Below are 20,927 nucleotides of genomic sequence, written 5' to 3' on the forward strand. Positions count from 1 at the left end.
TCCACCTGTGGTAGCCTCGAAGTGAGGACACCCTTGCTTCAGACCACACCCTGGCCTCACACACCCTTCTTTCAAATCACCACAGTGCACAGACACAGTTCAGCCTTTATTTTTGTCAGACCCTGGGTCACTTGGAGCTGGTGTACTTGGTGACAGCCTTGGTGCCCTCGGACACAGCGTGCTTGGCCAGCTCCCCAGGCAGCAGCAGACGCACGGCTGTCTGAACTTCTCGGGATGTCAGGGTGGTCCGGCCCGAGTACTGGGCCAGCCGGGCAGCCTCACATGCCAGCCGCTCAAACACATCGTTTACAAACGAGTTCATGATGCTCATGGCCTTGGCAGAGATGCCGATGTCAGGGTGCACCTGGAGAGAGGGCAGCACCACTCGGTTAATGGAAGGGGCTGGGGGAGGGGGAGTCCTGCCTACACTGCAAGCCTCACCCCTGAGCTGGGGTTCTAGGAAGCCAGAGGCAGAAGGCAGGGAGGCTCCTCACCAGCCCCTTCCCAGAGGCCAACAGTCATGGAAATAGGGATTTGTGTTTTCTTTGTACTACTATGGTATATCCAAGTTTTTTAAAAGAAGTTTTCAACTGCAAGAGGTAACATGATTAAGTTCCTTGTATGATCATGCACAAGAATCTATATTTAACAAATGGAACCAGTTACACATGCATCTTGCTGGTTTCATTGATGCATTTGCATAATGTTCCATGGTATGCATGTATCATACTTCCTATCACCATTCCTCTCTTCATGAACATTCCGGGTTTGGGTTTGGGGTGTTTTTTGTTTTTGCCATTAGATGGTGCCATGGTAAATGTCCATCTTTGAATCTTGTGTGAGCATAGGGAAGGTTATTTCCAGAGGTGGGACTGTGGGGTCAAAAGGTTTGTGCACGTAACTTGGTGGAGCACATAACCAGTAGGCATGTGCATGTGACAGTGGCAGCCCCGAACCAGGAGGGAGGAGTCCTGTTCTGTGGCTGTACTGTGAATTGCTATGACCTCAAATATGGCCCTTTTCTCTGGGCCTCAGTTTCCTCTTCTGTCACACAAGCTTTTGAACTAAGTGATCTCTAGTAAAGCAATGGGACCTGACAGCAGTCCTGAAATGTGAGTAGGTAGACCTGGTCAGATGTGAAGTGGGAGAGAAGTGACTGTCCCACCACCTACATGGAGTCAGAGATGGAGACAGCACTAGAACCAACAGGCTCTGTCCCACCCACCCTCCCTGCCACCTCTGATCTCGACTGCCAGCAGCAAATCTGCGCCTGGCACAAGGCTGGTTCTGCCCAAACCCACTCTGCTGTCAGCACACCCCATTCTCCTTAGGGCTCTCACTCACATCGGGAGGTCGAGGGGTTATCCCTCAGCAGCACTCTCCTCTGCGGGTCCCGGCCTGGTCTCACCCATCAGTTGCAATTTGTGCCCCTCACAGTCAGACTAGGACTGAGACACACTAGCACTGAGACACAGGACTCAGTGATACCCACTCCTACCCTACTTTCTTCAGGACACCGGAGTCTGTCCTCTGGTGCATCTCTTCAGCCAACCCATATCAGTGCTGGACCCACCCACCCCCAACCCTACAAGAGCATTCCCAGGCACCCAGGTTGTCAATTCACTAAAACTGCTAATGGGATTTGGACTGGAGACAGGCATTACCTCTGGGGCCTGCCCTAACAGAGGGGTAAGAGTTTCAAGCAGGTTGGAGACCCAGGGCGGGCAACACATGGCTACCCCCGCTTCCTCCTGGCCTTGGCCCTGCTGAGCAGTGGCCTTGGATCCTCCAGACAAACTGATTGTCAGTGTTCCAAGTGGCTTTTCATGCATGAATATAGGGCACCTGCAGCCCCAGTGTGTTGGGGAGAGGGACACACAGGAAGGATGCTAGAGGCTTGCCCAAAGCCAGGGGAGCTGGGACACTGCCACTGTCAGGCCACATGATGCAGGAACCCCATGGAGCCTTTAGGGGCCTCAAGCTCTTTTGTCTGTAATGTGGACAAACCCTAAGCCCCTCAAAGAACTGAGTGCCACTTGTCCAGAAGACCTTCCCCAAGACTCCAGTTCACCCTGAACACTCCTCTCCTCAGTCACCACCAACGCACTTTGTATCATAATGTGTTTGGCACCCGATCACCTTCAGCCTGGCACAGAAAGTGTGATCCTCTTGTCTTTTAATTATGTCCCACCTGGGCCGGGTGCGGTGGCTCAGGCCTGTAATCCCAACACTTTGGGAGGCCAAGGCAGGTGGATCACAAGGTCAGGAGGTCAAGACCATCCTGCCTAACACGACGAAACCCCGTCTCTACTAAAAATACAAAAAATTAGCCGGGCGTGCTGGCGGGCGCCTGTAGTCCCAGCTACTCGGGAGGCTGAGGCAGGAGAATGGCGTGAACCTGGGAGGTGGAGGTTGCAGTGAGCTGAGATCGTGCCACTGCACTCCAGCCTGGGCGACAGAGCGAGATTCCGTCTCAAAAAAAAAAAAAAAAAATTATGTCCCACCTAATCATATTATCTCATCATCATTCCCGTAAACTTCTGGAGTGTGTCAGGGAGCACACTGTCTCCTATCCCGGTGCCGAAGATCCTTGGAAATCAGGTCCTGCCACCTCAAGAGGGGCCCAGCCTGCCTGAGCCACTTACCCCAATGCCAACACTAACCTCAGGGTCCCCGCTTCCAGCCAGTTCCCTTTCAAGGCGCTTTGCAAGGGCATCCCACACACACATCCTTGCTCTGCACTCACCTGCTTCAGCACCTTGTAGATATACATGGAGTAGGATTCCTTGCGCCGACAGCGCTTTTTGGACTTTTTGTTCCCAGAACTGCGACCCCCACGGCCCCCGGGCTGCTGCCGCTGTCCATACTCAGCGCTCATCCTCCTGCTCCTCGAATAGCCCCCGCCCACCCCCTCGGAGCTACTTTTTATCAAGTCAGCTGCCCCACCAGGTGTGGCTGGGGACATGCACCTGGGAGAGTGGGGGGGTGGGAGGTAAGGGGCGTGACTCAATCGCAATCCAGAGCATGCTCTGGGCTAACCTTGAAGAGAGACTAATTGTTCCTTCCTCTCCAGAAAGTAATCCCTCCGAATTAAGAAATGCTTCACCAGGTCCCCTCCCCCACCCATCTCCCAGTGTATTTACGCACTTGTTAAAAGTTCAGGCCAACTCCAGCCCACCAGCCTGTAATCACGGAGCACACAGGTGCCAGCACAGCTCAGAGTGCTGGGGACTCCAGAAGGAATGCAGGTTCCCTCCCCCACTGGGCCCCAGTGGAGCTGAAGAGACAAGACTGGTTCACATCAAACCACCAGAGAAGGGTGAAGGGGCTAAAAGTGGTGGTACCCATGGTGAGGAGGGCTTGAGTAGCTACAGGCCGCTTATTGGCACAAATGGGATGTGCCTTTGTAGGCACTGTAGGATGTATCTTTGTAGGATGTATTCTTTAATTGGGAAGAATGAGAGAAAGAAATGGTGTGAAAGGTAGAGTGGAATCAGTGTGAGCAGAGTATAACAAGGCTTGGACTGAAGGCAGATGATTAGCAAAATGCCTGAGCCTGGACTAGATGCAGAGAGCAGAAGCCCCCCAGGTGGTGAAGGGGCTGACAGGGAGGAAGACCACTGGAGGCGGCGAGAAGCAGAAAAACAATAGGTGCTCACCAGAAAAGCAGACGTGGGGGTCTTGGGAGTTAGCAGTAAAGAAAAGGCCATTGCAAAATGGAGAAAGTCAATTGTCTCACTTAGCACCTATGGGGGAACAAATATTTCAGGCCCTTGAATGCTATGATTAAAGAAACCTGGAGCAATATGAAACATATTGGGGCATGGGCAGAAAGAGGATGTTTCAAATCAAGAGGCGGGGGAAGGGTTCCAAACACCAGCATCACCTGTTGGCTGTGTTAACGCAAGCAACCCCTCCATCAACTTCCCTCTCCACCCCGCTCTGAATGGCAGGTCACATCCTACGTGCTAAGGCTTAAGAGAACTATTGGCATTTCTCAATCCAAAACAAGGCACTGCTAATTTTAGAAATATGTATTTTGTGGACTTTTAAAGCATTCTTTAAATTACCAAGGTTGACATTTTTCTCGACAAGTAAGCTGACTAGACTATTTCCATTCCTCTAGGTTCCGAAGACCTCCTGTCCTAGCATGGAGACCAGAGATCCCAAGACTACCTAGATTCTTAGCAATATCCACCACTTCCTTGGCTGAAGTAGCAGGGACTCTGTCCCTCCCTGTTCCCATTACCCCAGCAGCCCACTCTCCAGATGCCATTCTCCCCTGAACCAAGGCTCTGGACACTCAGGACTAACTTGGGCCATTTTGCTCCAGGTCCCACTTAAGGCATAAAGCAGTCAAGCCAGTACTCTCTGGGGTCAGTGGGTAGAGGACTCCCGTCTGTCTCTGCTGCAGTGTCTCACGGGAGGCTCTTGTCCCTGTTGCCCAGGGCGGTTCCTGGACTTGTGGCCATCTGAGAAGGCCCTACTCATTTTCCAAGTGAGAGCACACCAATTCCATCTCTCTGGGCAGCTACTCACAAGAAATTTCCCTCCTTTTTGAATACTTCTGTCTCCTATCTAAATCACAATTTAGCATCTAATTTGTGTCCTGTATGGTTCTGTCTTACTGGCTTTCCAACAAGATCATGAGCTCCTAAGGGGTTTAAACACCGTCTGGGACAGTTGCTCCCGCCAGTCCTGGCTGTATGATAATGAGCACTGAAAAACCATGGCTGTGTCTTCCCATAGGGATGGCTACTGATTTCAGAGGCAGAGTGATGAATCCATACCAGGAAGGATGGCCACTGGTGAGGTGCTACTGAAGTTCAAAAGACCCAGACGAGGTATGCAGAGCCCTGGGCTAGAAGTGAATTCAATAGTGATGATGAAAACTATGGCTGTGGACAGGTAAAAATACAAACTTTCCTGTATCTCAATAGGAAGAGAGGTTCACAGACGTTGGTGTGAAAATGCAAACTCCTGGCCATCTCTGCACTTCTCTCATTCTACCAAACGTGATTAATCAATAGGTCTGATGCTCAGCAATCTTTATTTTTTGAGACAGTGTCTCGGTCTGTCCTCAGGCTGGAGTGTAGTGGCACGTTCTCTGCTCACTGCAGCCTCAACCTCCTGGGCTCAAGTGAGCCTCCTCTTTCCAGAGCAGCTGGGACCACAGGCACATGGTACCATGCCTGGTTCGTTTTATTATTATTTGTAGAGATGGGGTCTCCCTACTTTGCCCAGGCTGGTCTTGAACTTCTGGGCTCAATTGATCCCCCTACATTGGCCTCCCAAGGTGATAAGCTTACAGTCGGAATACAGGTGTCAGCCACTGTGCCTGGCCAGTCTGCATTTTTTTGAGACAGGGTTTTGCTCTGTCACCCAGGCTGGAATGCAGGGGTGCAATCTCAGCTCACTGCAACCTCCGCCTCCCGGGCTCAAGCAATCCATCCACCCCAGCCACCTGAGCAGGTGGGATTCCAGGCGTGTAAAGATGGGTTTTGTCATGTTTCCCAGACTGGTCCTGAACTCCTGAGCTCAAGTGATCCACCTGCCTCAGCCTCCCGAAGCGCTGGAATTACAGGTGTGAGCCACTGCACCTGGCCTGCATTTTTAACAAGCAGCCCAACTTCTATGCAGTTGGGGCAGAACCTCAGATCACAATCGGAAAACCACACTCCTGGATAGTGGTTCTCCAAATATAGCCCCTGGACCAGCAACAACAGCATCACTTGGAAACTTGTTAGAAATGTTCACGTTCTTGGTCTCCCCCAAAACCTACTGAACCAGAAACCCTGAGGCGAGATCTGGCAATCTGATCTCATGAGTGCTCCAGGTGATTCTGATTCATGTTAAAGTCTGTGAATCACAGGCCTGAGAAAAGGTACAATTTCAAATCCGCAGTAAAGGGAGAACGTTCTTCGAGCTCCTACGGACTAGTCTTCAGTTCCCATCCACACACTGACGCTGGCTCCAGCTCCTGCTGAGGGCAGTGCATGTTGGCACTGCAGGGAGGAGAAGGCCCCAGAGACCCGAGAAGGAAGGTAGGGACCGTGGCTTCCTCTTTCTTTATTGGGCGCTTTGTAGATGTCACGCAGGTCTAAAAGTTACACTGTTAAATAATTATTTAAAAACTGACCAGAACGAAGGTCCTGGTCCAGAGCTCCAAACCAGAAGCAAAAAGGAATCGGGGCGGTGGGCTGGGGGTACTCCTCCAATATCACCAAAACCCAGAAAACGAGGATCCTAAGCTCCTCCGCGGGCCAAATCCAGGGCTTGGGCCCTTTGGCTAACCCGCTGGTGCCTCTGACTGCATCACACTCAGAGTAAGTAACCAGCAAGGGGCTGGAGGGAACGGCCAGCCGAGTCCAGACATGGACAGATGTAACTGGAAGGAGGACAGGAAACAGACAGGTACTGTCCAGCTGTAGATAAGAGAGTGCAGCTAAGGCAGGTTGAGGGGCAGGGGAGAGGCTGGGGGAGCAGTATTGCAGCAATGCAGGAGTGTAGCCCCAGGGTCCTGTCCTGAGCGGCTGGTCAGGGTAGCAGCTGTTAGTTCCCAGATGGAGCTCCTGACCCGAGCCCAGGTAGAGGGCTCACACGTTGTGGGTCCTCTTGGTGAGCTGGGGCTCCTCATCCACCAGCTTGGACTTGAGGTGCTCCTTGTAAGCCAGGATGTCTCCAGGCCACTTGGTGATTGTCTGCTTCTCACAGACCCAAATTTCCTGTGCAACCTAGAGAGCAAAAACTAGACTTAATCCTGGGCTAGTCACTGTCCCCGCCTCTGCCCAGCAGACTATCCTGAGGGGCATCTAGGAAGAAAACTCCACCCTCCAAACCCATATCCAACTCACTGTCTCACTACTTCTAAGTTATTTGGGATGTTCTCACCCAAGGGTACCATAATCAGGTTTGGAGCCTTCCAAGCCAGGAACTGCTGTGTCACTCCTATTGTCAGCTCCCTGGCAGGGCCTAGATCTATTCAGAGGCTTCACTCTCAGCCTTCTTTTCTCCACCTCCCATCTTCTCCAGAGCTTCAGAGGAATGAGCAACAACTTCTTCTCCAATGACTGAGGTAGTTCTCTGTCTAATCAAAATCCTTCTTAGAATACTATTTTTGGACTGAAGAATCTTGGGACAGTAGTAAAAGCACCTGGTTTTCTACCCAACTCTCTTTCCCATCTGGGCCCAAAATGCTAAGTTGGTTGACATCTCCAGATAGCTACTGAAGAAATGAAGTGTTTCAGTTAAGGCATTCTAAGTAGCCCCAAAGAGGCATAAGAACCGGTCCTCACTACTTGTGTCTATGCTCCGAGCCCTTCTCTTAATTAAGTAGGTGGGTATTATGCATCCTCCACATGCCATGACTACCCTACCCAACCCTCTAGAAGCTCTCTGCTGTGCCTCACCCCCTGGCCAGGGCCTCACCTGCTGAATGAGTCTGAAGTCATGGCTGACCAGCATCATACCACCCTCAAACTCATTGATGGCATCTGCCAGGGCGTCGATGGTCTCGATATCCAGGTGATTGGTGGGTTCGTCCAGGAAGAGCATGTGGGGGTTCTGCCAGGCCAGCCAGGCCAGACACACTCGGCACTTCTGCCCATCTGACAAGTTCCGGATTGGGCTTACCTGAATAGAACCATGACCTACATATAACTTGGCATTATCCCACCAACCAGCACAGCTCATCTCTCACTCATTTCTCCCTGACTCCTCCATTAGCATCGCCATTTTACAAAAAGTGAGGCTCAGAGAGACCCACTAGTCTCTTGAGGCCTGAAAGAGACTTGTCCGGAAACCTGAAGCCCTTGCCATTACTAAGCCCATATCTCTTGCTCTCTTGACAATTAAATCTTAATGAACTGGATCCTTCCAAATCTGAATCCAGAAATTTGTTTTCTAGACTACAAGTTCCTTTGCCCTCAAGCACTATGGCACAAGGGCATGTCAGAGACTGTCACGCTATCCTTGCTCCCTTAAAATGCTCCATTACATAACAACCTAGAGTAAAGAAAAGGTAGTAGGTTCTCAGGGGAATCAAATGGCGGAGACTCTGGTTTGGACAGCTTCCAAACCTAGCCTGGCAGGACAGTGTCCCTTGACCCACCCAGTCACAGTCTCCCAGCTATTTGGCACCCTCACCACACCCTCCTTTACTGACCTGTTGTTTCCCAGTAAGACCGTATCGCCCAATGATCTTCCTCATTTCTTCCTTCTCCTTGATCTCTGGGTAGCACTTCATCATGTACTCCAAAGGCGAGAGATCTAAGTCCAGCTGCTCTTGTAAATGCTACAGGAAAAATGGAAGCCACCCGGGTGTGACTGGCATCCCGCTTCAAAAAGAACCCTACTAGGTAACTTCCTATTTCTATCACAGGCACGTGTTCTGGGTTCAAGAAGCAGGTAGGAGCCACCTAGGCTGGAATTCCTGCCAGGGGGTGGGGGCGGCTGGCTGGAACTCGGCCAGATACAGCCCTTTCCTACGCCCTGGGCAATTCCCCGGATCCCAACCCCAGGCCTGTACCTGATGGTAACGCCCTATCTTGACATGAGAGTGTTTTCGGATCATGCCATCTGTGGGTAGTAACTAGGAAGAAAAAAGTAGAAACGTTAAACATGAAACAAAGGAAGCCCAGTTAGAGACACAGGCAGAGCAGACAAACACACACATGTTCACACTGAACAAGACTCAACTTCCTAAAAAGAATACATCACCAACTCACACACTGCTATTCTGGCCACTCTAAAAATATTTAGGAAGATGTACTGAAGCAGATGTTCTCAAGAGGCAAAGATACAATTTAAGTAGTTATGAAACGTCTACTGCAGAATGCACTATGCTGTATAACAAAGGGCTTGGATGTAGGTGTAACATACATTTTCTAAAATTAAAAACAGTTAAGTCCTCAAAGTTGTCACTGTCATCGATAGGTTCTTAGACACAGAACCTATTTTAAAGTTTCATTTTAAGTGAAACAACATATAACAAAACTAATTTTGCCACAGGCTAACTGATATAAAAATTAGGTTCCTGCAGCATTTTTGGTCACAAAAAAAGATCACCAAACTTCTAAATAAAGATCCAAAGATTCTTTTTTTTAAGAGGGAGTCTCACTCTGTCACCCAGGCTGGAGTGTAGTGGCGCGATCTCAGCTCACTGCAACCTCTCTGTCCCAGGCTCAAAAGGTTCTGGAGTAACTGGGATTACAGACACCTGCCACCATGCCTGGCTAATTTTTTTGCATTTTTAGTAAAGATGGGGTTTCACCATGTTGGCCAGGCTGGTCTCAAACTCCTGATCTCAAGTGATCTGCCTGCCTCGGCCTCCCAAAGCACTGGGATTATAGGTGTGAGCCACGGCGCCTGGCCAAAAGACCCAGTCACTTCTAATATTCAACATTAAAATACATGTGAGCTATACATACACTTAAGAAAGATTAATAGAAATAAGGTAAGTTATTTACCCAATTTTTGGTGAATCAGTGAGTGATGGCAATTCTAAGAGTGGTGGGTTAAACCAAGGAATAAATGTTTGCAAAGGGAAAATCGTAAGGAGCACCTCCTATCACCACACAGTTCAAAACTAATCACGAATGTGGCTGGTTTGCTGAGTGCATTTGTATGATTATCATAAACTTTATGAATTTTTCTTTTACAGTAATTTATACTCATTCATGCTATCATTTTCCAACCTGCTTATTCAAGTTTAGGATCATGGGCAGCCGGAGCCCATCCCACAATCCGGGGAACAAGGCAAGAACCAGCCCTGAAGAGGACGCCATTCCATTATAGGGTGCGCTCACACCCCCCCACACTCATTCAGACTGGAACCACTGAGACATGCCAAGTAACCTGACAGGCGCAGCTTTGGGATGCGGGAAGAAACTGAAGTACTGGGGAAAACCCATGTAGACGTTAAGGGGAAAGTGCAAACTCCACAAAGACAGTGGTCCCAGCTGGGAATCATTTCTATTTTTCATCAATATTAATGAAATGACATTACTTGAGAATCTGCAGCATCCCTAAACGCACAGATGTTCCTGTATTCTAAATGCTCTGATTGAAAATAGAAACACGGGCCAGGCATGGTGGTTCACACCTGAAATCCTAGCACTTTGGGAGGCCAAGGCAGGCAGATCATGAGGTCAGGAGTTCAAGACCAGCCTGACGAACATGGTGAAACCTCATCTCTACTAAAATACAAAAAAATTAGCTGTGGTGCGTGCCTGTAATCTCAGCTACTTGGGAGGCTAAGGCAGGAGAATTGCTTGAACCGGGGGGATGGGGGTTGCAGTGAGCTCAGATGGCACCATTGCACTCTAGCCTGGGCAAAAGTGAGACTCCGTCTCCAAAAAAAAAAAAAAAAATAGAAATGTGCTCAAATACATACCTGTATTCACACACACACACTATAAAAGACTCCTCCCTACATCCCTGTCCCAGGAAAACAGCCCCCAGCCTCAGCACTGTCCAACCAGACATTCCCCCTCTCCTGTCTGCTGCCCCGCCCCTCCAGATGGCTCACTCACCACCAGGCTACTCAGGCCCTCCCAAAGTAGTAGCCGCTGCATCACTTCCCTCTTCCTTAGCCATCGCAAGGCCTAATCTTAGAAGGATCCACGCCCACCTTGGCACTGTACCTCTCCAGTTAGCAGCTTCAGAAGAGTTGACTTCCCTGCTCCATTGGGCCCTACCAGAGCCACTCGTGTGTCAAGGTCAATTCCAAATTCTAGATTATTGTAGATGCAAGGCTGAGGTGGGGATGAGAGAGATATGGACACAAGGCTAGAGTACGAATCTGCTCTGACCAGCAGACCAAGCCCACTGACTCCCCAGTCACCAAGAGAGGAGGAAGGAAGAGTAGTGGGAGGAAGCACTCATAGTAGACCCCGCCTCCCCTACTGACCCCGCCCACCAACCCAGCTGAGTAGTCTTCTTTCCATATATACGAAGAAGGGCCTGTGAGCAGCCTTGGATGAAGGCATCCCAGCTGCCACACCTGAAAATCCCCCAGAGCTTGTGGGCTAGCAGGTGTGGTCAGCACAGGACAGGAGCGGCTCCCATGAGCTGCCACTCACCCTGTAAGATACACCCCAGCCACCCACGCCCTGCCCTGAACTTACCCCATCTTTTGTATACTTGAAGCTCACATTTTGCACCATAATGACAGGTGGAGGGATCTTGCCACATGGTGGGAAATAAAATGACAGTGTCTAGGCAGAAAAGAGGGCATGTATCAAGTTGGCTCCCTTCTTATCCATCTCACCTTAGGTCACCCAACCCCACCCAATCACACCCCACCTTATCGCTCACGACCCTCTCTGTCAGTCCTGATGCCATCATTTTCTGTAGCGTCTTCTCCTTGCTCTGGGCCTGCCGGGCCAGCTTGGCACTGCCATGACCAAACCTCGCAATGTAGTTCTAAAAGAGACCAAAGGGAGCTTGGAGTACATGCAGGCGCTCAACAATTCATCTTCAATCCAGGGCAAAAATGGTGATCGTAACTCCTTCCCAACCTCCTCCATCACCCCAATTTGTCCCAATGCCCTCATCCAAGCCCCCTGCTTGTTTTGGACAGGAAGCCATGAGCCTGACTCTGCAGTCTCCCTACCTTCATGTGTGCAATCTGATCTTGCTCCCAGTGAAACCTCTTCATCTGGTTCTCCTCCAGCTCTAGCCGCGTCTTCACATACTGATCATAATTACCCTGCGTGGAAATGTGCCAGGTAAGGCGGGCAGCTTTAACCTGGGTTTCAATCCTGGATTCTCATTCAGAGTTTAGGGGGATGAGGGATGGCACTGACTTGGCCCTGGCTCTAAGGCTGTGCAGTAAGAACAGAGGAAGTGCATTACAGAAGCATATCCTAACCTCAAATCAGAGTCTTTTCAATTCTATGCCCCTTGCTCAGCGCAGCCAGGGTCAGGCTCCAGTGCAAATCCTTAGGTTAGCCAGAAAGACACCTGTGGCAATGGGAGTAGCCCTGAAAATCATGGTCATAGAAACGTCATGAGACTGAGAGCCTTCCAATACCACCTCCCATTCCTCTCCCAGCCCCTAGAGGCTGAAGCCCCACAAAAGACAAGAGCTGTCTCCAGATAGGAAAACAGACCAGTCAGATTTAGAAGCTGACAAACCCTGCATAAGTGGACTACCATGGCTTCTATCTGCAAACAAAAACTGGACTCAAGCTAAATATCCATCAGAAAGGGCCTAACACGTTACAGGATAAACACATAACAAAATTCTGTGCAGTCACTGAAGATTGTGGTTGATTTATATATACTCACATGGAAAGCAGTCCAAAATATACTAAATTTAAAAAGCAACCTACAGAATGATTATTAAAATTGTAACTGTGGCCAGTTGCAGTGGCTGACGCCTGTAATCCCAACACTTTGGGAGGCTGAGGTGGGTGGATCACTTGAGGCCAGGAGTTTGGGAGCAGCCTGGTCAACATGGCAAAACCCCGTCTCTACTAAAAATATAAAAATTAGCCAGGTATGGTGGCATGTGCCTGTGGTCCCAGCTACCTACGAGGCTGAGGTGGGAGGATTACTTGAACCTGAGAGGCAGAGGTTGCAGTGAGCCAATATCACGCCACTGGACTCCAGCCTGGGAGACAAAGACAGACGCCATCTCAGGAAAAAAGAGGCCAGGCGTGGTGGCTCACGCCTCTAATCTCAGCACTTTGGGAGGCTGAGGCAGGCGGATCATGAGGTCAAGAGAGCAAGACCATCCTGGCCAATATGGTGAAACCCCGTCTCTACTAAAAATACAAAAATTAGCTGGGCATGGGGGCGCGCACCTGTAGTCCCAGCTACTCAGGAGGCCGAGGCAGGAGAATCCCTTGAACCTGGGAGGCAGAGGTTGCAGTGAGCCCAGATTGCTCCACTGCACTCCAGCCTGGCAACGGAACAAGACTCGGTCTCAAGAAAACCAAAAAAAAAAAAAAAAAATGCTGTAATTGTATAAAAAGATATGTATATATGAAATTTTCTACAAATGCATGCAAGTATACATGAAGTGTCTGAAAGGCTATGTTAAAAACTAATACTCCTATGACTATGAATGAAGAGGACATCAATTGTTAATTTCTTATATGCTTTTTGAAATATAAAATGAAAAGGCAAGGCACAACAGTGGGCTGTTGAGATCCTGATCCCCATTCTCCTGTGGTCATGGAAGATGGGGTAAATGTGTTAACTCCAGCGAAGCAGAGTTAAGACGGCATTCAAGAAGGCAGAGGGAGGCCTGGTACGGTGGGTCATGCCTGTTTTTCCAGCACTTTGGGAGGCCGAGGTGGGCAGATCACCTGAGTCAGGAGTTTAAGACCAGCCTGGCCAATATGGCAAAACCCTGTCTCTACTAAAAATACAAAAACTAGCCAGGCGTGGGGGCGCGTGCCTGTAGTCCCAGCTACTCGGAAGACTGAGGTACAAGAATCACTTGGATTCAGGAGGTAGAGGTTGCAGTGAGCTGAGATCGTGCCAGCCTGGGTGACGGAATGAGATTCTGTCTCCAGAAACAACAGGCAAGGCAGATGGCAGCAGGGCCTGCCTGGGCACCATGAAAAGTCAACTTCTTTGCCACAAGGCAAACATACACCATGTGCACAGGCTGCCAATCCATGGCCTATGGCCTGGAAGCAATGACTTTGGGATTAAAATAAAAAAGGTGGCAGGACTCCTTGTCCATATCCTTTTCTTTTTTTGCGACGGAGTCTTGCTCTGTCGCCCAGGCTGAAGTACAGTGGCACGATCTCGGCTCACTGCAAGTTCTGCCTCCTGCATTCACGCCATTCTCCTCCTCAGCCTCCCAAGTAGCTGGGACTACAGGCGCCGCCACCACACCCGGCTAGTTTTTTGTATTTTTAGTAGAGACGAGTTTTCACCATGTTAACCAGGATGGTCTCGATCTCCTGACCTCATGATCCACCCGCCTCGGCCTCCCAAAGTGCTGGGATTACAGGTGTGAGCCACTGCGCCCTGCCGTCCGTATCTTTTTATAGCAATAGGTAGAAAGGAGCTAATAGATAGGTCTGGTTTTTTTGTTTTTTTTTTTGAGATGAGTCTTGCTCTGTCACCCAGGCTGGAGTGCAGTGGCGTCATCTCAGCTCATTGCAACCTCCACCTCCAGGGTTCAAGTGATTCTCCTGCCTCAGCTTCCCAAGTAGCTGGGACTACAGGCACCTACCACTACACCTGGCTAATTTTTTTGTATTTTTAGTAGAGATAGGGTTTCACCATGTTGGCCAGGCTAGTCTCAAACTCCTGACCTCAAGTGACCCACCCACCTCAGCCTCCCAAAGTGCTGGGATTATAGGCATGAGTCACCACACTGGCATTCTTATTTTTTTTTTTCAAAGAGAATTTCAGAGATTTGGTAAGCAGAGATTACCAGAAAGAAGCCGAGGCCCACTCACCGTATAATACTTCAGTTTCTTGTTGTGCATGTGAATGATGTTGGTACAGACACCATTCAGAAAATCCTGGGAATGGGAGACGAGGACCAAGATGCGCTTAAAACTGCAAAGCCAAAGAACCAATCAGTGAAGAGCTCAACCATGGGAGCTAGCTGACAACAGGTGAACTGAGAGTCAGGCCCATCCTTATTCCTAAGCACCTTTTAGATGTGTTGTCCAATTCCTGGTTGTCAGCAAGCACCTTAGCCACCACTTAACAATCTAACTCTAAGGGACATCTTTCAGCGTGGCGAGACAGCCTGAGTTTCCTCAATCTTCTGTTCTAATTTTCAACAGAATGGAGTGGAGACAGTAGTCACAGTGATAGTAAACAGAAATGTGTATGTACACAAATACACCCACGAATGTATCCAAAACTGTGGGTGGGAAGACACAATAAAAAACAAAATGCTTTACTTTTTGAAAGAAGGTACTAAGTCACTGTACCACTAAAAGCCTTCTTTTAAAATTGGTACAGTATTCCAGCTTATTCAGTTCTTTAGCTGTAGGACCACGACCATATTGGCTATATTTTCCTTTGTCATTGCTTCATGATCTTAAATGGAAGACCTCCTTTTTCTGCTTTATACAATTAAGAAAAAAAAAGGTCTTTAATTAAGATCTTGAATTTGAAATATGGAAAAAATCAACAAGGATTTTTTTTTTTTTTAATGCTCATAAATTTCAAACTAAAGAAAAACAAACAAAATGGCCAGCCCTAAACAGCCCTAAAGGTGCTCACTGCTTGTCCGAGCAAGTGAACTCCGGCCTTCCTTCAGTTCCTTTCTCACCGCTCTAACAGCAGTGCAGTTTCTAGGCATCCATTTTCTAGATTCCCCGCTTTGGGACCGGCCCACTCACATCCCCCATTCCACCCTCTTACGTTTTTAGTTCTTCTTCCAACCACACACAAGCATCTAGGTCCAGGTGGTTGGTGGGCTCATCCAGGAGCAGCATGAAGGGCCGAATAAAGAGGGCTCTGAAGGACAGTAAAGGAGACAGAAGCACCTCAGAATTATAATGGATGTGACACAGGAGGGACCAACTTGCCTGCTACATGCAATTCTGAGTAGGCTCCTGGCTTGAGTCTTGAAATCAATTTTAGGCTCTATACTTCAGAGGGAAAAGAAGTAGGACACAAACAACGGTCAAAGAGGAGAGACTGAAGAGTAGAATACGGGACTCAGAAGCACATAAGGACAGTTTGAGGCAAGGCTGTAGAAGTCTCTATGAGTTGATAAGCCTTGTGCACTGAAGCTGGATACTATAGAGACGACAAAAAGATACAGAGGAAATAAACTGCTAAAACAAATTAGACCTATCTGAAGGTCTGATGATAGACCTATCTGGTGGGGTGGCCAGAGTCTAGCAAGGGATAGACTCTAAAACTCTGGTTCCTCTAAAGTTCTGGTTCCCAAACCAGAAATCTGTGTTTTTAAAAGCTCCTTGGGTGAACCAGAGACAGCTAATCCTTGCTAGCATGTGGAGCCACTGTGCTCATGTTCTAAGGCACACGCAGGCAACTTTCTAGAGCAGTATATCAAGTCTTATAAATTCCCTTCACAGAGAATGATGGGGCAAGGAATTACCTGTTTAGTGACTCGGGGGGGATTATTGGGGGAATGTTCGTCTATAGAAGCTCACTTTGAGTCTGGGCCACAACAGAGTAAGAATGATGGCTATCATAATCGCCGTCTAACATTTTATCTTTACAGCCAAAATTAGCAGGAGTACAGCACAAAAAAGGTGGAAAGGGAATCCTGGTGGGAGGACAGAAACAGACCTACTCTACCGTTTTACCTAGGACTACCCCTAGGATCTCTAAACTCTGTGCTGGGTGCTGGGAATCCAACAGAAAACTGAGTCACTCTACCACTTCAGCCAGGAAGCTTTCTCTCTAACCCATATACAACAACCCCCTCTACACTGCAGATGTCCATGTCTCGTTTGACACTTACCGATGACTCCTGTTCCAAACAGTTCCACTGGAGTGATGGGGGAGTTACGGCGGTAAGGAAGGAGGGAGGGACTCACCTGGCAAGGGCAACCCTCATCCTCCAGCCCCCACTGAAGTCTTTCAGCTTCTTGCGCTGCATGGCAGGTGTGAAACCCAGTCCATGTAAGATCCGCGAGGCCCTCATCTCTGCCTTGTCAGCATCCAGCTCCTCTAGGCGCTCGTAGAGCTCCATGAGTTTCTCACACTCCGCTGTGGACAGTGTATGGCCATGAAGCTCCTGGGGGCCTTTCTGGGAGGACGCCCACCCCCATGCCCAGGTCTGGAGCCCTACCATCCTCATGAGCCAGCCGCTCTGCCTCCCTCTCCAGCATGGCCCGCTCTGTGTCAACTTCCATCACACACTGCAAGGGTGTCTTGTCACTAGGAGGCATCTCTCGAGTCAGATGGTAGATGTCAATGTGCTCGGGGATGGGCACTTCACGTTTCCCAATAGCGGAGAGCAGCATAGACTTTCCTGAGATGGGAGAGAAGCAGACGCTTGGTACACTGAGCTTCCCCTATTCCTCTTCACCACTAGCTCTTCCACCCCAGCCAAACTGGGACCTCATCCAATTTTTTTTTTTTTGGAGGACCTTTCTTCCCTTTATTCATTCAAACCTTGCCAGCCCCCATTCTTGGGATTCCTTTCCAACTTTCCTCCAATTCTTGCCGCACCCCTTCTCTGAAGCTTTTTTCATTTACCACAGCTTCACACGCCCCTGACCAACTTCTCCAGCACCTGCTGTCTGTAACTACTCATGTGGTACAGGGTGGATGCACCCTAATCCGAAAATCCAAAATGCTCCAAAATCCAAAACCTTTTCAGAGCTGACATGACGCTTAAAGGAAATGCTCATGGGAGGATTTCAGGTTTTTGGATTAGGGATGCTCAGCCGGTAAGTATAATGCAAATATTCCAAGATCCGAAACACTTCTGGTTCCAAGCATTTCAGATAAGGGATACTCAACCTGTACATACCACATACTGCTCTGCACTGCTAGTTCCTTTCCCCTGGACGTATCTGGTCTCCCACCCACATTCTAAACGCTTTGCTGTTAACATAGTTGGTGCTAAATAAATACTTGTGAGTGACAGATGAGCCAAGGAGAGGTACCTCCCACTTCCCCTTCCAAGGGCCTCACCAATTCCATTTAAACCAATGAGGCCATAACGACGGCCTGAGTTTAATTCCAGTTTGGTGTCACTGAGCAGCTCTTGACCATGAAAGGTGAGTGAGAGGTTGATAATGTGAACATCTGTACTGTTGGGGTGAGAGGCCAGGACGCCAGTGACAGCTCGAGCAGCAGCTTTCTTCATCTCAAAGTCCTCTAGCTCCTTGGTCAGCAAATCTATTTCTGGGGATAGAAAAGCAGTTTGGGAAGATAGCTGTGAGACAGACTCAGCTCTCCACAAAGAGGAACATCCTGAAGGACTGGGTTCCGATCCTGCTGAGCAGACTCAGATGTTTCCCAAGCTTTACAGAGTGCACACTGACACAGAGCTGCCCTGACACCCTGCTCGTTTTGACACCCGTCCTTTTAATTATAATCTCTCTTGTCCTTGTTTTGTCCCTTCATATCTGTTTACTTACTCCCATCATTCATAACTTCTGTCCTCCACTACTGTGGCCAGGAATAAAACTTCCCCACAGCCTGACTTTATTGCTCTTTCTAATCGCTTTCTAACTCCCCCTTTTCTGAATGCCTGTTACAATTTGCAAAACTAATTCTCCTTTCCTCTTCAAACATTTACTTAGTGTCTATCTGAGAAGTTCATAAAAAAACCCAAGACCTAGTCCTTGCACTCAAAGATGACACAATTTAGACAAAGAAACAGGAGATACAACATAAAAAGGTAAGTAACACTAAAAGCAAGCAAAAGCATATAGAGAATGGAAATATTGAGGTCAGGTTTGACTGAGAGACGCTTCACTATCCTGAGCTAGGCCTTGACAGAAATGTCAAATGTAGCTAGCAAAAACATGATGGTATTAGAATTCAGTGTGTGAAAGAACAGAGATGTGGTGACTATTCAAGGGATAATAAATAGTCTGGATGGAGCAGAACGCTGTTTAGGGAGTTTTCAGGGGGCAGGAAAGAGGGCTGGGATTGGACTGCCAAGGGCCTGGAATAGTCTTTACAGCATATTGCCATGTTTCCCCGTCTAGACGGTAAGTTTTTGGAAGGAAGACTGTAGTGCCTCAGTGTATAGCACCATGTCTAGCACTTGAGAAATAATAAATATTTCCCAAAATATAAATAACAGAAAGGGAGCTCTCTCCCAGGAAAAACCCCATGAAATAACCCATAAGTTACTCTCTTGTAGGGAGAGCCACTACCCTGTGAGGACAAGTGTATAATGTAGCACAGAACCTGGCACATTGGCCACCATGCATAGAAATGGAAACTGAGAAAGCGGCAGGGAACCGAGCCCCTCCTCACAGTCTAATAGAGCAGCAAGACAGCTCAGCAACTCCCACTTCTGCATGCCACTGAGTATGTGAGAACCTTGTCTTCGGCTTCCTCGCTCAATGATAGGATGACACAAATTCCAACTCTACTGATTTGATTCATCATGAAAAGTTGCATGACACCAGATACATTCTCCACTGCCCCCAGCATCAAGATTCCAACTCTGGCTGGGGCATGCCTTAAGTTTTAGCAACCATTCTCAACTCACCCCTCCCTCAATTCACCTGTGGTCTCTCTGCCATTGGCCTCATTCTTCTCCTCTGCCACCTGTGGTTCTGTGACAGCATCTCCATTTTCTTCATGTCCTTTTCTGGGCCGCTGTCGAGCTTTGGCAGCCTCCTTCTTTTTGGCTGCCTTCTTCTTGGCCAGGTCGGAGGGCATGATGATGACCCACAGGGGTAGGTTAACTGTTCTTTCAGGGTGCCTGAAGGAAGGCAAACAGACACCCCCAAACTCTAAACTTACTAGTAAGAATGCCTGGGCCCTGCTCCATCCCTCTCAGGAATCTTCCTGTCACTATCAAGCCTCTGATGCCCTGGCCTGCCCCTGCCTCGTCTCTCCCAACTTGGTCAGGGTCTCTCAAACCAATGCCGATTCTCAGCCGCTCTTCTAATCTTAACATCTTTTTCCACAGGCACCAGTCCCCCACGAACTGCCTCACTTTGGAAACGCTCCTTCTTTCAGGGCCTCCGGCTGGGGACCAGGTTCTGCCCCTCAGCGGAGGTCCCCGTCTCTGGTTTCCCTACAACTTCGCGCTCCGCACTCAGCTGGCCGCCTCACTTTCCGGCTTCCTTCTCCCGTCCGTCTCGGGCCTCTTCTCGGTCGTCCCTCTCCACATCACCCGGCTGCAGAACCCAGCCTCTTGCCGGGACGCACTCGTCCTCGCCCGCGTGAGTCCCCTCCGAGTCTCCACGCTCGTCACCCCGGGGTACTCCCCCACCCCGCCCGTGAGGTTCTCTCCCTGAGCTCTATCTTTCCCCTCGCAGAAACCTCCATCCAAACCCCGTTCCTCCTTCCTCTTCTAATCCTCTTTCCACATCACCGGCGGGCACCCTCTCCCTACAGCGCCCCTTCCCCTAACTCACTGGGCCTTGCTGCTCGGCCTCTGTCGCAACAGAGCTGCTCCTTGGGCTCCTCCGCGTGCGGCCGGCTCACCAGCCAATCACGACCTCGGGTGGTTCTCGGCGCGCCGCCGCGCTGCCTCCTGGGAAGTGTAGTCCTCAAGTTGCAGCGGCCAAGAGTGAGACCCGGCTTCAGGACTACTACGTATCCCAGAGACCTCGTGGGGCCGCGTGACGCCATCAGGATGCGCGAGGCTCGGGGAAGGGGCGGGATTAGAGTTCAAGAGCTCTCTGCTAGCGGGCCCACTTCGGACGCTGGAAACTGCAAATCCCAGGTTGCTCGTCGGATTAGCCGGCTGAGCCTTCCAGGCTTACCCCACCTCTCGAAAATCGATTGAGCTGTTGTGGAGTTACGAGTTTTTAGAGCTACCTAACCGACTCAGGCAGCAGGGCGTGCAACTACACTTCCCAGCTTGCCTCAGCGGGAGTAGGTCGAAACAATGGGAGAGGAGAGGTGGGAGGTGAGCGGAGAAGGACTGAAATGAAGGGGACGCTGGGCAGGGGTCCCGGAAAGCGGGGCATCCCTGAGAAGATGTTGCCAACGGAATTCCTTCACGAAAGAAAGCGCCTTGGTTTCATGAAACCGTAATTTTAGAGGCTGGTTCATTGTTAAACTTTTAGAAGGTGCCAGACGTTGTTTTGGAACGTTGGCCGCTTAGCCTACCCACTCCAGAATTGTTAGGTTTCCACTGAAGCCATGCAAGTTTCGTGGAAAGAGCCCTGAGATAAAAAGGCCCCTTGGCCGAGATTCGTTTTGTTATTAGTTAGCCATGCTACGGGCCCGTTACTTTCCCTTTGAGTCTCACTGTTTAAAATCTCTCACATGACATTTTGGGCTGGATGGTTTAAAAATAAGTACAATCGCTCACGGAC

At 49.4% G+C, this 20,927-nt stretch overlaps 2 protein-coding genes across 2 annotated transcripts; both read right to left on the minus strand.

Annotated features, from left to right (window-relative positions):
- Nucleotides 1-94: 94 nt before the first annotated feature.
- Nucleotides 95-3,042, minus strand: H2BK1 (H2B.K variant histone 1). Its single transcript, XM_007983507.3, has 2 exons — nucleotides 2,747-3,042; nucleotides 95-364 (listed from the first exon to the last, which is right to left on the minus strand). The coding sequence occupies exons 1-2, from the start codon at nucleotides 2,963-2,965 to the stop codon at nucleotides 128-130; spliced, it is 456 nt and encodes a 151-aa protein (XP_007981698.1). The 5' UTR covers nucleotides 2,966-3,042; the 3' UTR covers nucleotides 95-127.
- Nucleotides 3,043-6,054: 3,012 nt separating this feature from the next.
- Nucleotides 6,055-20,118, minus strand: ABCF2 (ATP binding cassette subfamily F member 2). Its single transcript, XM_007983508.3, has 15 exons — nucleotides 20,019-20,118; nucleotides 19,158-19,357; nucleotides 17,605-17,817; nucleotides 16,754-16,936; nucleotides 16,500-16,671; nucleotides 15,349-15,444; nucleotides 14,427-14,529; nucleotides 11,615-11,710; nucleotides 11,305-11,424; nucleotides 11,127-11,216; nucleotides 10,644-10,754; nucleotides 8,528-8,590; nucleotides 8,165-8,293; nucleotides 7,429-7,632; nucleotides 6,055-6,734 (listed from the first exon to the last, which is right to left on the minus strand). Exons 2-15 carry the CDS (start codon nucleotides 19,312-19,314, stop codon nucleotides 6,597-6,599), a joined length of 1,875 nt encoding a protein of 624 aa, XP_007981699.1. The 5' UTR covers nucleotides 19,315-19,357; nucleotides 20,019-20,118; the 3' UTR covers nucleotides 6,055-6,596.
- Between the last annotated feature and the right edge of the window lie 809 nt (nucleotides 20,119-20,927).

This window comes from Chlorocebus sabaeus, chromosome 21 (assembly GCF_047675955.1).
Source record: "Chlorocebus sabaeus isolate Y175 chromosome 21, mChlSab1.0.hap1, whole genome shotgun sequence".
Taxonomy (NCBI): Eukaryota; Metazoa; Chordata; class Mammalia; order Primates; family Cercopithecidae; genus Chlorocebus; species Chlorocebus sabaeus.

Bases quoted from the DNA above. Each gene is read 5' to 3' on its own strand.
- ABCF2 (XM_007983508.3), bottom strand. From the start codon at position 19,314: ATGCCCTCCGACCTGGCCAAGAAGAAGGCAGCCAAAAAGAAGGAGGCT. The intron at 8,294-8,527 runs GTACAGGCCTGG...TTTTTCCTGTAG, and splicing joins AGATAGGGCGTTACCATCAG to CATTTACAAGAGCAGCTGGA. The intron at 7,633-8,164 runs GTCAGTAAAGGA...GGTTCTATTCAG, and splicing joins GTCTTACTGGGAAACAACAG to GTAAGCCCAATCCGGAACTT.
- H2BK1 (XM_007983507.3), bottom strand. From the start codon at position 2,965: ATGTCCCCAGCCACACCTGGTGGGGCAGCTGACTTGATAAAAAGTAGC. The intron at 365-2,746 runs GTGAGTGCAGAG...CCCTCTCTCCAG, and splicing joins TCTACAAGGTGCTGAAGCAG to GTGCACCCTGACATCGGCAT.